This window comes from Necator americanus, chromosome II (genome assembly GCF_031761385.1).
Source record: "Necator americanus strain Aroian chromosome II, whole genome shotgun sequence".
Lineage (NCBI taxonomy): Eukaryota > Metazoa > Nematoda > Chromadorea > Rhabditida > Ancylostomatidae > Necator > Necator americanus.
The window spans coordinates 32,755,233-32,769,199 of record NC_087372.1 but is presented as its reverse complement, the minus strand read 5'-3'; the positions used below and the strand labels follow the sequence as shown (position 1 = coordinate 32,769,199).

The window sequence follows — 13,967 nt, the reverse complement described above, 5'->3', positions numbered from 1 at the left end:
GCTCATAATTTTTTGAACAGGCGACACACTATATTTATTACACCGATAACACTCTAAGATATGAAAGCATGCGGCAGGGTTATCTTTACCACAAAGCAAGAGTGTTAGAATTTCACAATGAGGACACCTTCTGCAATCACTTAGAAAAATACCAACCAAACAGGGGATTCATGTCTCAGAAACCTACATATTTACCTTGGATTTATTTCCGGAAGATCTGATGTTTTTAAAGAATCAAACTTGCACACGCTAACAAGAAAAAACAACAGCACTCCAACAGAACGAAAAATACATTGGAGCACTAATCACATGAAAGCTGACAGATATGTAAAAAGGAAAACAGTACGAATGCTTCCTTCCTAAACGACAGAATACGCATTCTTTTGAAAGAAAATGACAGAAATCTTGTGATATCGGCCAATGAAAAGGAAGGAAGAATGGAGAAAACACAAAGCTACGGTCTTGTATTAATAATAGAGGGCAGGATGGGCTCAATAATGAAAAATATCTAGAAGTAGCTAAGAATTTAAGACATAGAGGAGTAACAAGCACTAATCTTATTTCGAGTATTGGGAGAAATAAATACGATGTGCGCTAATATCAGGAGTAAACACAAGAGCAGCACTGGTATTTATTTACAAAAACAACAATAAGGACTTTAGATGCTATTTCAACACATCGTCCAGAAAACAATTATACTTACTGAGTGCGCATTTACAAAAGCGCTGAAGCTGGGTGCAGATGACGGCAAAATCTTATAATAGGCCTCATATATATATATATGTATATATGTGTATATATATATGTATATATATGTATGTATATATATATTGTCGATTAATAATTTCATGGTAGAGCACTGTTTGGAATTTGCAAAGTGATCAGAACAAGATTTGGATAAATTGACCACTATTGATCATCTATCATCTATTGACCATCTAAACTATTCGCAAGAGTTGCACTATGTGTCAACTTCGTTGAAATCATTGAAAAGAATTTCATAGCAGCAAAATTAACATTAACGCCGGTAGATAGCAACTCCTGCTGAGAACATTTCCGAAAAAAAAGGAAACTACAAGTGAAAACGAGAAAAACTGGTTTTGAAAACGTCCGCGAATTTTCGTGCCAGCACACAAGAATATCACCCCGGAAGGCATGTCGACGGAACACCACCACTTTGGAAATAAACAAGTCAATTTGTCTTGTTAAGACGCTAGCAAGACCCTAAGTGCAAAAAATAGAAGTTGCACTCGTCATGTTACAGATGGCATGTCGGTTTGATAAACTGAGTGACCTTGTTACTGGCTGTGCGGCTCCAAAAACAGTAGGACCTGAGAGTAAGCCTTTCTCCCGAACAGGAAATCGTTGAGTGTAAATGCGCATTTTGTTTGTTAGCCCCGCCCACTATTGTGAGACGTGACGGAAACGCACTGAAAGGATTTCCCGTTCAATGAGTCTTCCTGTAGTCGGCGGCTATTTTACTGCACGAGAAACGAGAGAAGCGGTGCACCCCGAGGAGAAATAACGTCATAATCGTTAATACGATTACTGAACGACCAGCTACATGAAATAATAAACCTATATCGCAGTGACGATAGAATGTAGGCAAGTGTACGCACGAAGCAAATAAATACACCAGTCAAATGAAAAAAAAACACTGTCGCGCATAAAGGAAATAAGATAATGAGACGTGAAAATGTAAGAACGTAGTTACGCTTAGGAATATGGGACGTTCCTATCCCACTAAACGATTTTAGGTCATCCTCGTGGCTTTTGAAATCATAGTTCTATGAAATCATAGTTCTAAAATCAAATGGGTGATTTTCGCAATATTTACAAAGCAAAAATTTTAAGGACTTTTTTTTTAACTAACAATTATGCTAGTAAATTCACCTCGGACTGCGAAGAATTTAACATGTTATAAATTTACTTAAAGTGTAAACACACACAAAAAAAAGAACCGCGTGAACACTATGTTGTCAAACCATGCGATGTTTTGCGACCACGACAAAAGGAAATCGTGTCTCTGACCTGATGTAATTGGCTCTCAATTTTCCCAAGAGAATTAGGACTCACTGGACCAGCAACATCGATGTCAATTTCCACGGAATATGCGAATACTGACTGCGTCGCGTCAAATTTCCATATATACGAGGGTTACACAAGGTTTAGATGGCGCTAATCCTTTACAGTCAAACAACTACACAATGTGAGTCTGATTGTGTTCTCGAACAAAATCAGGTTCACAACAAAATCAATATATAAGAACCAGTCTTTCGAATTCTATAAAGGATTGATAGCCAAAATGCAGAAAGAAGAAAACTACAGGAAGAATTATGGAAGGCAATGAAACACTGAGAAAAAAAAAACCTATTGCTGACTTCCGCTATCGGATAGCTCGTTAGGAATACACCAAAGTACCTCATTAATTCAGCAGGGAGTGCAGAAAGGAACTTAGTCCTTCAAAATGCGCAAAAAAGCCATTTCATCCTCACCGCATTACATCTGGAAACAATTTGTAAAGCAAAACCATCCACACCAACTATACAGACATTCGGTACTGCAAAGAGGACTAACCATCACATGCAATTGTAAATCTTTACAACATTCACACTAAAGTATTGCTGCTTGTATAGAAATTCAATTCACGTTCCTGCAATACTCCAGCTGTGACAAAATGAGCAAAAAGTTCAAAAGATAACAAATAACTTCTTAAGTTCAAAAAAGGGTAAAGCCTTCTACTTTAAAACAAACAAAAGGGAAAACTATCATAATTGTAAACTTTTTCTAACTACAAGGTTATGCTGTTCACGGAGAATAACAGGTAGTCAATACGAGTATAGAAAAATACCCCAACGCATATTTTCTCTAGGATTTTAATGAATCATTTAAAAGAAGTTGAAAATCGTTTAAAAGTATCTGAAAGACAAAGAAATCGAGAAAAAGAAGGTGAGAAAAATAGAAGAGCAACTCTGTCTACGTTACTATAGAGTTATTTCTTCTGCGCTATGTCGACTCCTCAGACTATTCATGTATACATTACGATTTAGAAAAAGCTTGAAGGAGTGATAAAGGCGCCATTGTACGCTTCGACACATCTATTGTCGATCTAGGACACCGCATGGTTCGAAGAACATTCGTTTGGTGATGCGGAAGAATAACTACAACAAAAACAACTCAGAAAAAAGCAAGGAGTTATCTCAAATGTGTTTCTCTGTTCTTCGAAGCTTTCCCTTTTTAATGTACACTAATAAACTAGGGGAATGAGAAGCAGAGAAGAAGTTGAGAAAGCATCAACGTTCTGCGAGAAGAAAAACTGTAAAAATAACACTTCGCTAGCAAATCCGGAATGAATAGTAGATAATATCTGACTCGAACGAATGCGTGCAAAACTAGTCCCACTCACTTTGAATCACTAGCCGCTTACGCCCCCAAAAAAACAGCTTACTAAAGTTTCAATAATGCCCAAAAATGATATTTGATCCCTGCAAAATCTTTTGCCCTCACCGTTGCCGTATCGCTGCAGAAATGAAACCCTCGTGGAAAGACGCGTAATCGTCGCGATCGGAACTATTGCAATGTGAGATTACGAGTTTTTCATGTAACGTTACACTGAAAACCAGGAGTTCCGACAGAATCCGACTTTCTCTTACACGTGTTTCACTTCGTTACGTATACGGAGAAAAAGATTCGAGGATGCAAGTGGAGGTCTCTTCATCTGACTCCGGGATACTAAGAAAAAGAAACAGAACTCACAAATAAGGTCAATAGGGAAAGGACTCCAGTCTTTTCACTTAAAGGTTTCCGTGAGAGACATATGACAGATAAATGTTATGAAAAATGTGGGCTGTGAAAATTTAGCATTAATAAGAAAAATACAATAATAGCACAAATACATATACAGTTGTTTATTTATTATCTATTTTGATCGAACTAATTCTTCTCGATAGGTCCCATGTCTTTTCATCGTCAAATAATAATAGTAAATCTATCATCACCGGAGTATTTTGGCGACGTTCAGGCCATGTCCTATCATGTTCCACGGAATCAATCGATAGAAACATATCTCAGCTATCTATGCAAAGTGACAATCCTAACACTCATTAGATACTTTGGCTCCGGAATGCCGAGAAAAACAGTGCGCCAAACAGACACAAAACTCAACAACATTCGGAGAGCCATAGCAGAAACAGAGAACACTGGAAAATGATGTAATGCCAAGAAACCACAATCGACGAAGCAGTAAAACAGTAAAAGAAAAGAAAAACTAGAAGTGCACGTGTTTCAGACGACGATTTATGTCGTTCAAAGAAACATGAAAGTCGTTTCGGACGCATAAAGCGCTGCACTGCTATGAGCAAAGAAAGGACGGCGAAAAGTAAATACGATGGACCAACCAATGTGGACGACGAGAAAATCTCTCTGATTCTCTGCAGCATAAGCAACGCATAAAAGCATTCTCTCAATCATGGAAACCTTTTACACATTATAACCTTTGTTCGATGAGGACAAATATCGGCAAACAAGTGCAATCGTTACAAAACCCATCCGTGACTATTATTTAAATTAATTGCAGGGAGAGATAGATTATCAATTACCGAGTTACATTCTTACTTTTTAACGGAATTCCTGTTTATGTGAAAGTCCTCCTATTCCCTATAATCTTGCATGAAAATGGAACTCAGAATTTTTATAGATATGTCAGAAAAGAAACAATTACAATGCATGAGAAAATGTAACTGTAGCTGTTAGTATATATATATATATATATATATATATATATATATATATATATAAAAATATATATATATATATATATATATCTGTAGCCCAAAAGCAGAAAGGAGAACCTAAAAATTAGAAAAGAATGCAGACTTATAGGTACCTTTTGAAAGATATTCGAAAATATATTGTTGTAAGCTCACGACCGTAAAATGATCTAAACAGCCTTGCGTCCAGTTCTTAAGTTCAAATCTCGCAACACTAGAGGTCATACAAAAAAGCCCGCGAAACGTAAGAGCGTGAGTAAGCACGGAACTCTGCGTAGGAATACAAGCCCGTTCGATCGCAAGATCGAAAAAAAAACAAAGTTACCACGAGAAATCTTAGTGTTATTCGATTCGTTGTCCCATCAATAGTTTTCCCCAAATTATGAATTATTAGTTGTTAACCGATAATTTTACAGCATTTTTCACTTTAGATGAGAGCTATTTTACGATCTGATTGGAAGCAGCGGGAGTCTAACTTCGAATGCAAGCATGTCCGCAATCGCACCAGTCCTCAGGTCTTTAAAACCCCATCGTACTTCTCAAAATTTAATGAATGTGAGTGCCTCTTAGGAAAGATGATCAAGCTACTTTTTTTAAATAAATAACTAGATTAAAATCAGAGCTCGTAGAGGGTTGACTCTCTACTGCAAACAGCAAAACCCCATCGTACTTCTCAACAACTGGGAACAGATTCCAGTGTGATTTCAATATCCCTTCTTTGAACACATCAAAGCCCTTACCGAATATCGTGTGTGCACAAAAACATAAACGATGTGCAATAATTCAATCACAATACGAGAATCGTTATCCTGCTATAATTCCCAAAATAGCTGGAACGTAAAAAAAACGGAGCAATAAACACGTTTCTTCTTCAACAGACACGTTGAAAAGATTCAAATAGATCAATTGTGGACGGAGACAAAACACCCTTCAAAAAACAGCAATACTATATCAACACATTTATTAAATCACAAAATATTACCCAAAAAAGGAAGACTCCTTTGAAGTATTTGGCCACTAATTACAATTTGAAGCAAAAATAACTGTTATCTCAAGAAAAAGTTAATGAGTTCCACCTTTCCCATATATTCATTCGATTCAAATGGTCTGCATAACACCATAGCAGGAAACAAAATGTATCTATTTTTGAACAGTGGGTAGGCTTAGCCTTTTTGTTCGCTCATCAAGCACGATCATCTTTCCTTTAGTACAATCATCACATGCAGGTAATCGTATAACAATATATGACGGTTCCTTTTGGTATACCTGAATGACTGCTCCACGTTTAAAATACACTAAATAATTGAAGTGAAGAACTTTGGTCACCTTCCGATCGCATACTGGACAACAAAAGTTCGGAGCCTGAGCAATACCACGCCGTTTCAACGGTGCTGGCCCGCCGTCGAAAGGTGAGTCAGTCGAACACGTTCGTTTTAGACGTGGTGAACTCATCAGAACAGATGAATCAGTTTGGCAAGAAGTGTTTCCAACGTGATAACTGTAAAAACGACTAATTGAGCCGCCACACCAGACACCTATAAACCATTACCCTGAGTGATCAGAATGCTGGACAGGCTTCACTTCGCATACATTAGAATTGCCTTCACCGACCCATTCAAAGCGACCGTCTTCATATTGAACCTATGATGCCATTATGAAGGGCTACGAACTAACAGAAAACAAAAAAGCGATTTAAAAAGAGCAGAGCTTTCTCATAAACGTGAATAAGCTAAAATCCAGTGAGTAATTGGACTAAATCCATGTAATGCAACAAGCAAATATTTGGTCATTTTCTAATTTCTCTCTAATCGAATTTTTCTAGTGAAATTCTCAAGAACAGATCGGCTACCATGAGGAATTACCGTGAAACCACTTTTAAAGAGTGACTATCGAGCTGAATGCATATCCGGTGGCCTGAACCAGGAAAAAAAACGCTCGAAAAACGAAAGAACGGGAAGGCGTAGGAAAAAGGAAAATAAGAGAATAAGATCTTTAGAGCATACGCTTGAACTAACCATTCGTTTACTCTTACTTTTACAAAATCCTAGTGTGATTTCATGTATTCGAACTAGTAGATGCAAGCCCCTACATCTGTAATGATCTAAGAAACAATTTCAAGATAAAACTCAAATGTTGAGAATTGGTTCAGTACTCTATGATGGGGCTAATTAAAAGACAAAAGATAGAAGGATTGGGTATGACCAAACCCTTTAGAATACGCCTGAGCGTAAGATTATAAACTCGCAGATGTTTACGAAAGGTTGTGCTGCCTATGTGACCCTTGTGTACCAAGTCAGAGTTCTCATCCTAATGCGTAAGTCTGGTTCGAATTCTGAGATCGGAGAAATGGGAAATTTGGTTCACCTCTGGACGTTCTTATATCAAAGGAAGAACTGTCGAAAAAAAGTCACGCATAGTGTCACATGTAAGGAATAGAAATATTTAAACCCTCACATTTTGAAAAGATCTAGCGCAAGAGAAACAAAAATTAGAAAATAATTCCTCAAACAAGCTCGCTGTTCTTTTTTGAAAGAGTTTTGAAAGTTCATGTCCAAGAATTTGCATAGACTCCAACGTTTTTGTAGGCAATCACTTTAAATTCTCACATCAAACGAAAATCTTTGTCCATTTCTCGGAATCCGAAGAATTTGTTTTTTTTTTAAATAATTGTATGAATTCTAATGTCTAAGCCATCATTATTACATTCCGACGGCAGTACAAAATTAAAATTGAGCAGTCAATCTGCTAAAGCTGCTGATTAGTGAATTTAAGCATTTGCGCTTATTTTTAAAAGTGTGTTTGGAAAAAAAATTTAAAATCATTAACAATGAGCTCCAAACACACTGTAGTTTTCACAATAATTCAAAGCGTATCACAATTTGAAACGAAAGTTTTTCTTTGGCTTTATCTCTTGCAATGAAAAAAAAAATTGCCCCCTTAAACCTTCGTTAATCTTATTCCATGAAGGTTCAAAAAGCAATGCTTTCGATGATCTACATATTTTTTCGCAAACGATCATGATGAGCATGATCCACATATTTGTTCGCAGCAAAATCTAACCACTTGAGTGTTCACTAGTATGTCTGACAAAATAACAGAATTGGTTACAACACGTAGGTTCATTCCTATAAAGTTAGCGACGATATATGCTATAATTTAATACTGAGTAAGAATTTCCATATGATTGTGGAACAAAACCACAACTATGATTAATAAAAGGATAAAGTGTCTGGTGTTAATCAATCCGCTTGGGACGGACTTCAATCCAGAATCGTTTGAGGTTCACGAACGTGTAATTGGCCTATACAATGACTTTCCGGACCAGCCGATGATCAAATCAGTGTTTTTATCTCCCCAGATAAGTCTGGTACCAATTTATCGACCCCGCAGGGATGAAAGATTTGGTGAGCACTAGGGCGGATTCGAACCTCCGATCGATCGTGCAGAATGCAAAACCTCTAGCCGCTACACTACACCCGTCTCTTTTATCAACAGAAATTGGTTGCGTACCTTCCATCTCCCATTTTTCACATAACGAATTGATGCATTTCGTGGGGCAGCTTGATCCGAAACTCGTCCCTCCACCTGTTCGTCAAGAACCCGTGGAACAGTATCACTGGATTTGAAAGCAGCAACTTCCGAATTGTTACCAAGATTCTGAAACTAGTAGTCAATACGAAGAAGAATGAAGGTAAGGAAATTTTATCTTTCAAAGTCAATGGACACATGTTCTTCTCTTGAGAGCAAAGAACCACTTAGAAACCCTAACAAAGTTCACGAGTCAGGTCAAAACAACCTGACTTGAGTTCATTGGAATTGTTTAAGCAGTTGCACTCGCTATCGGATTCTCGTTAGCTCCAATCGGGTTGTGGAGCTAGAAGAGGGGATTGTCAAACCATTTTGAATGCAACTGCCTATCCAGTTGCTCAAGTCAACTCATTTTGACACACTTAACTTGGCTCTCTTAGAAAAATCTGTGAAAAATGAATGTTCGTAAACAATGATAACAAACCCTAGATCCGGAACGCAGAGGATGTTGGGAGTCAGGCTTGGGCATTTCTATAGATTTACTGCTACTGAAAAAGAAAAGACTGAAAAAAATCTCACAGTATGGAAATTACAGAGAGTGAATTGTTGTTTGGTTTTAAAAACGATTTCAAGAACACTCTTGCCACGATGTTACATCCGCAGCATGAAAGATAGTTGCCATTCAAAAATATTAAACTCTTACCCGCTCAATAGAATCTTCTGCGCAAGCTGAATTGTTACGCTACTTTAAAGAGGAACATTGAACATTAGTTTTACACACGAAAACAGATTTACAGCAGATAACCGCAGATTGCTATGTTCTCTGAGTTAATGTTTGCCTTGAAAGCTTTCCCTTACTGTATCTGCAACATTGCGATCGAAAATGAGGTTTCTAATTTTAAACATATGATGAAACGAAGAATAAAGCCATGCAATGCGAAATACAGAAAGGATTACACCAATAAACAGTCATCTCCCTTTGCGGTCAAAGAACGAAAAAAATTGAATCACAGATAGGATAGTCGCCCCCCCTTTTTTGAGCTCCTTCCTTCTGGAGACTATTGAAAGGCCTGCTCTGCACCCCAACAAACCCCCTTCACCGTCTTCTCACTATCGCACCTATGAATTGAATGCCTTTGATACATATTATTTGTGAAAATATTTTCTGTACCACCTTTTTTCCTAAAGTGGCGGATGAGGTCTTAACTGCTTCGGTTCAAGTGCTAAAAATCCACTTTGCATTACTACTAAGTCAAGTTAAAACAAGCTGCGACGATCATAGAATATTTAAACACGAACAAAACCTGTTGTAAAAGAATTGAATGCACCCGAAATTTAAAAAAAAAGAAAAAAGGAATTGTAATAGACAATCAATAGTTCAAACTTCACAACATATCCCAAAAGAACAAAAACATGAAAAACCAGTTCTAAACTGGTAACATCTGCGTATGTTGTTCCACGAAGACATCAAACAGCAGCATAATCCAAAGGAAAAACTCACACACAGATAGCAGGCATGGCCAGCTGCACAATTTGCTGGATGCTTTCATCTGTGAGGTTGTTCACGTCGATTCGTAAGGCAGCCAATTGAGTGCGGTCAAACTGGAAAAATTTTAGTGGGTAAGTTTATACAAAAAAAACGGAAATAGCAGTTTAAAACCTAAGCAGAGAGGAAAATGTAGTTGGATGGGAGCCACTCAGTCGCGCTTTTATTTCTGGAGGCTCAAGGTCCCTTTTTTCTCTTAGTAAATTTAGCTTTTATGTCATAGATTCTCTACGACTAATGCTTAGGTCTTAGGGCCCCTGACTTAGCTATTAGAGGCATCACCCCACGAATCTGGCGTCTTATGGATTTTCGTTGGAGTATACCTATATCGAGATTCTGAATACAGAGGTGGTTCTGCTCATCTCTCCCCGCATTTCTGTAAACAGACTACTTCGGAATGCGGTTTCTTACGACGGAAATCGATTCGGACCATAGATGCGATAGTCGGAGCCGGTGCTCCGACCCCTTCACTTCTGGACGGTTAGCGAAGGGATCCTCATAACTTGAGTTGCACCCCATGAGTTAGACTCCCTTCACCTGAGGAGGGTCCGGCTCCTCCCTATCGCACCTATGATTCGGACGCCCTAATGGCAATTCATTTCATTCGACGAATCGCAGTGGCAAGGGTGGCGTGTTGCAGGACGTCGTAAGGAACCACATTCCAAACCCGCCTGTTTACAGTGATGCAGAGAGAGAGAGAAAAGGAGAGAGAGAGAGAATGAGAGAGATGAGCGGAACCACACCTGAATTCATAATCTACGACCCCATATAGGCATACTCCAACGGAAATCCATACCACGCCAGATTCGTGGGGTGATGCCTTTAACTTCCAGAAATAAAAGGCGCGACTGAGTGGGCCTTCTAACTACATTTTACCCTAAGCAGATATCCAAGCACAGTCTAGAAAAAAAATACGGAAAATTTTGCAACGAACCACCAGCATCTGACCACATGCATCCGTAACCTTCAGACTTCCATCGTCAGCAATTATCATGGTGAGTGAATCGGTGCTGGCGGAATTGTTGGGCATTTGATCACCTAAAAATATTGTATACGGTTGACTGTGAAATAAGAAGATATGCGAATGGAGGAGACGTAAACAATACCATACTGATTGTGAGCCGCCAATGTCGGTCCAGCATTCCGTTCCCGACGTTCAGCAATCTCAACTAACGTGTTGAACTGCGCTTCAGTTAAATCGTTCAAATTTTGCATGCTTAATCCAGCGGCTTCTATGTCCTCAGGCATCACCTTTAAAACTGTCACATCAGATGACATGGAATTGAAACAAATACCATACAAACCATACCATAATAGTTTTTTCTGGTTGCGATGAGGAACCTTTTGAATTTAAATCAGCAGAGACGTCGTTACACGTTTCACTGATTGTAGGCTCCTCAGACAGCAAAAGAGAAGGCTTCGAATCCTGCAACAATTAACGTTTAAAAATATAGCATGGAAATCTGAAATATAGCATAATCTAGAAGAATTCACTTTGTTTTCCAGAGCTTGGGCTGACAAACTCGTAGTTTATGTGATTTTTTTTAAACGTCAATGCAAAAAATGAAAAATGAATGAAAACCCAACCGTTTTGTAAACATCTGAGTTTATAGAGAGCTTTATTGAGGAGCGACAAACTAATAAAAGAAATTAGTGAGAATTTCCGAACATTAACAAATGAAATGAACGTTTAAGAAACCTTCAAAACGTAAAGACAGATATACCTCAAAGTTGAGGGTGCCCTAAGAATCTAACGAAGTGTGGTCTTCAAATCAACGAGATAACTAAAGCTGTATCTTTCTATTTAAGTTAGGATATTTGCGAGTTTTATGGTACTATGCATGATGTTCAAATATTACGCCATATTCGTCTTCTTTTATGTAATTAAATTGTAGATACAACATTAGAGGGTATGAACCGTCGAAAAGAAAACAATAGAAAAAAAACTCTGAAAGCGACAATGCAGTAAGCTTACATCATGCACGTCGACACTACTTCCAATCATGATTAGATCCTCTGGATAAGCGGCAGGTTCTGCATCAATTCCTTAATGAGTAGAATACTAGCACGAATGAATAGATGAAGAATTAATAGAAATAAAAGAGAATGGAGAATGCTAACCAATTAATTTTTCATAATAAGGGTTCTCCGGAGCAACAAGAGAAGCTGGACCACTGTCAGGAAGATATGAATTTTCGCTCGGAACATCGCAATTTTCCAAGGACGACCTACAAATAAATATGCAATAAACTCAAATACTTGTCCAAAATAAACTCCTGCAAAACTACGACGTTTCCTTCCATGATGGTACTTGAAACATTATACGTTCAAAATATAGGAACAACTACAAGAGAACACCTAGAAGCTTGTTCACGATCCACATCGTCGGGAAGGACAGGATCATCGCTACATGCGTTGAACTGCACCGGATTGCCATCTTGAGGGAGTGAAGAGTACTTGTCTTTTCCACTCATCACTCCTAAACAACAAAAATACATCTGCTGATAATCGAAAAACTGCAAAAGTAACGAAAGCGAAGAAGGCGTCGAAAAAAAAACCGAAGGTGTCGTGACTGAAAACGATAGGCGAGCCGTTCACTCCAATGCAGTGTGTGTAGGCACGACAAGTCGCTCATTTAGACGTCCGAAAACAGTAACGGATTTGATCTACGGGGAATTCTTGGATGAAGGCAGTGATCTCCGTCGATTTATGAAAGTGTTTCGCATTTAGGAAGGATATTGCAGTGATAAGAAGATGATGTATCCAAGTGCAAAGAGAACCTGCCTTCTTGAAGCCGGAAGAAATCCCTTTTCAAAGTCGACGACATGGTCAGCTATCATCTATCTCAGCTTTGTTCTAAGCTTCTTTCACCAGGATATCAATAGATATGTCATTTCCTCAAAGATTTTCCTAGCATTTCCTTCAACACACACTCTTTTTTCCTTCCCTTCCTGTGGTAAACCGCCGCTAGTCATAAAGATGGATCAAAGTAGTAAAATGGGGTAAAATGTAGTTGTGGAGGTCGCACTCAATGGCGCTCTGAGTTCTGAAAGTAACAAATTAAATCAGTCGGGGCCATATGATCTAAACGTTAGGTGTTAGAGGATCTACGACACGTAAGCTAAAGTTACTAAGAGAAAAAAGTAACATAGAGCGTCCAGAAATAAGGGCGCCACTGAATCCTCCCCCCTCAAACTACACTTTTCCCTAATAAGATCCATCTTCTCCCTAAAAAGGTACAGTCAAAAATACGCAAGAAGAAGATAGCGTACTATAGTCCCGTCAAAGCGAACGCAGTTGCGTGGGTGGGCGGCTCGTTGGAGCCAGCGGTTGCGATCGTCGAAGGACCAACGTGGGCTCTTCACTGGGACTGCAGAGATGATCGCGCCACCTCGATCGCAACCGCTAGCTCCACGGCGCCGCTTCGAGTGCAGCCGTTCAAGAAATCCGCTAGTCTTCAAAGTCCGAGTCCAATAAAATCGGCCATTTGAACAAATGAGCTTATCCGCAAAAAAAATCTCTCTTATTGGAATACATTGTCAATCAATAAAAATTTGTCCGCTGATAAACGCAAAGGTACGTTTCCACTCGTCTTAACCTGGAGGTTTTTTCTTCAACGAACGGCTAGGTCCCGTAGTGAAGTGATGTTGCGCTGGATTTAGGTCAGCAAACCAATCAAATAGAATAGAATTCCACCATTGGGAAAAGAAGTCGCTGATGGTGTCATTTCCATTTGTACTTTACGTTTTCGATTTATACTCACAAGAACAGATACACTGGATGTGAGTTCAGGTCTCTTGACCTGACCATACCTTCCGCTTCACTGCGGCAGCCATAAGGCTAAGCTACAGACGGTCACAATGTGGTGAGCGGAGCAGAAAATGAAAATTTGGCTGTGACTATAGTCGGGCCAAAGCGACATGAATCACGAATGTAGCTGCGGTGCATTTGCGCACGCGCCCGAAACGTTGCGGCGGAGGCAGCAGTTGGGATCGAGTTGGGACCAACTGCAGCGATGGGTGGTGCCAGCACGGACTTCACCACACCCCCTAACCGCTATGCTCCACCGCATCGCCTTGAGAGAAGCCGCGTACGCAATTGCGTACGTGCTTCATGTCGTTTTG

At 39.1% G+C, this 13,967-nt stretch overlaps 1 protein-coding gene across 2 annotated transcripts in view; it reads right to left on the bottom strand.

Moving 5' to 3' along the window:
• Nucleotides 1-5,909: 5,909 nt before the first annotated feature.
• Nucleotides 5,910-13,967, bottom strand: part of RB195_020204 (uncharacterized protein) — a gene marked incomplete at both ends in the record, with an annotated part of 35,691 nt that continues 27,633 nt past the window's right edge. Inside the window, 12 exons of one of the 2 annotated variants that reach the window (XM_064188413.1) lie at nt 5,910-6,035; nt 6,096-6,267; nt 6,319-6,410; nt 8,280-8,426; nt 8,782-8,845; nt 9,799-9,899; nt 10,778-10,881; nt 10,950-11,094; nt 11,153-11,269; nt 11,819-11,889; nt 11,965-12,071; nt 12,202-12,322. In XM_064188413.1, coding sequence (XP_064044293.1) covers nt 5,910-6,035; nt 6,096-6,267; nt 6,319-6,410; nt 8,280-8,426; nt 8,782-8,845; nt 9,799-9,899; nt 10,778-10,881; nt 10,950-11,094; nt 11,153-11,269; nt 11,819-11,889; nt 11,965-12,071; nt 12,202-12,322 — 1,367 coding nt within the window. Of the gene's footprint in view, nt 6,036-6,095; nt 6,268-6,318; nt 6,411-8,279; nt 8,427-8,781; nt 8,846-9,798; nt 9,900-10,777; nt 10,882-10,949; nt 11,095-11,152; nt 11,270-11,818; nt 11,890-11,964; nt 12,072-12,201; nt 12,323-13,967 lie in introns of those variants that run through there. The other variant, XM_064188412.1, reaches the window with a different exon arrangement.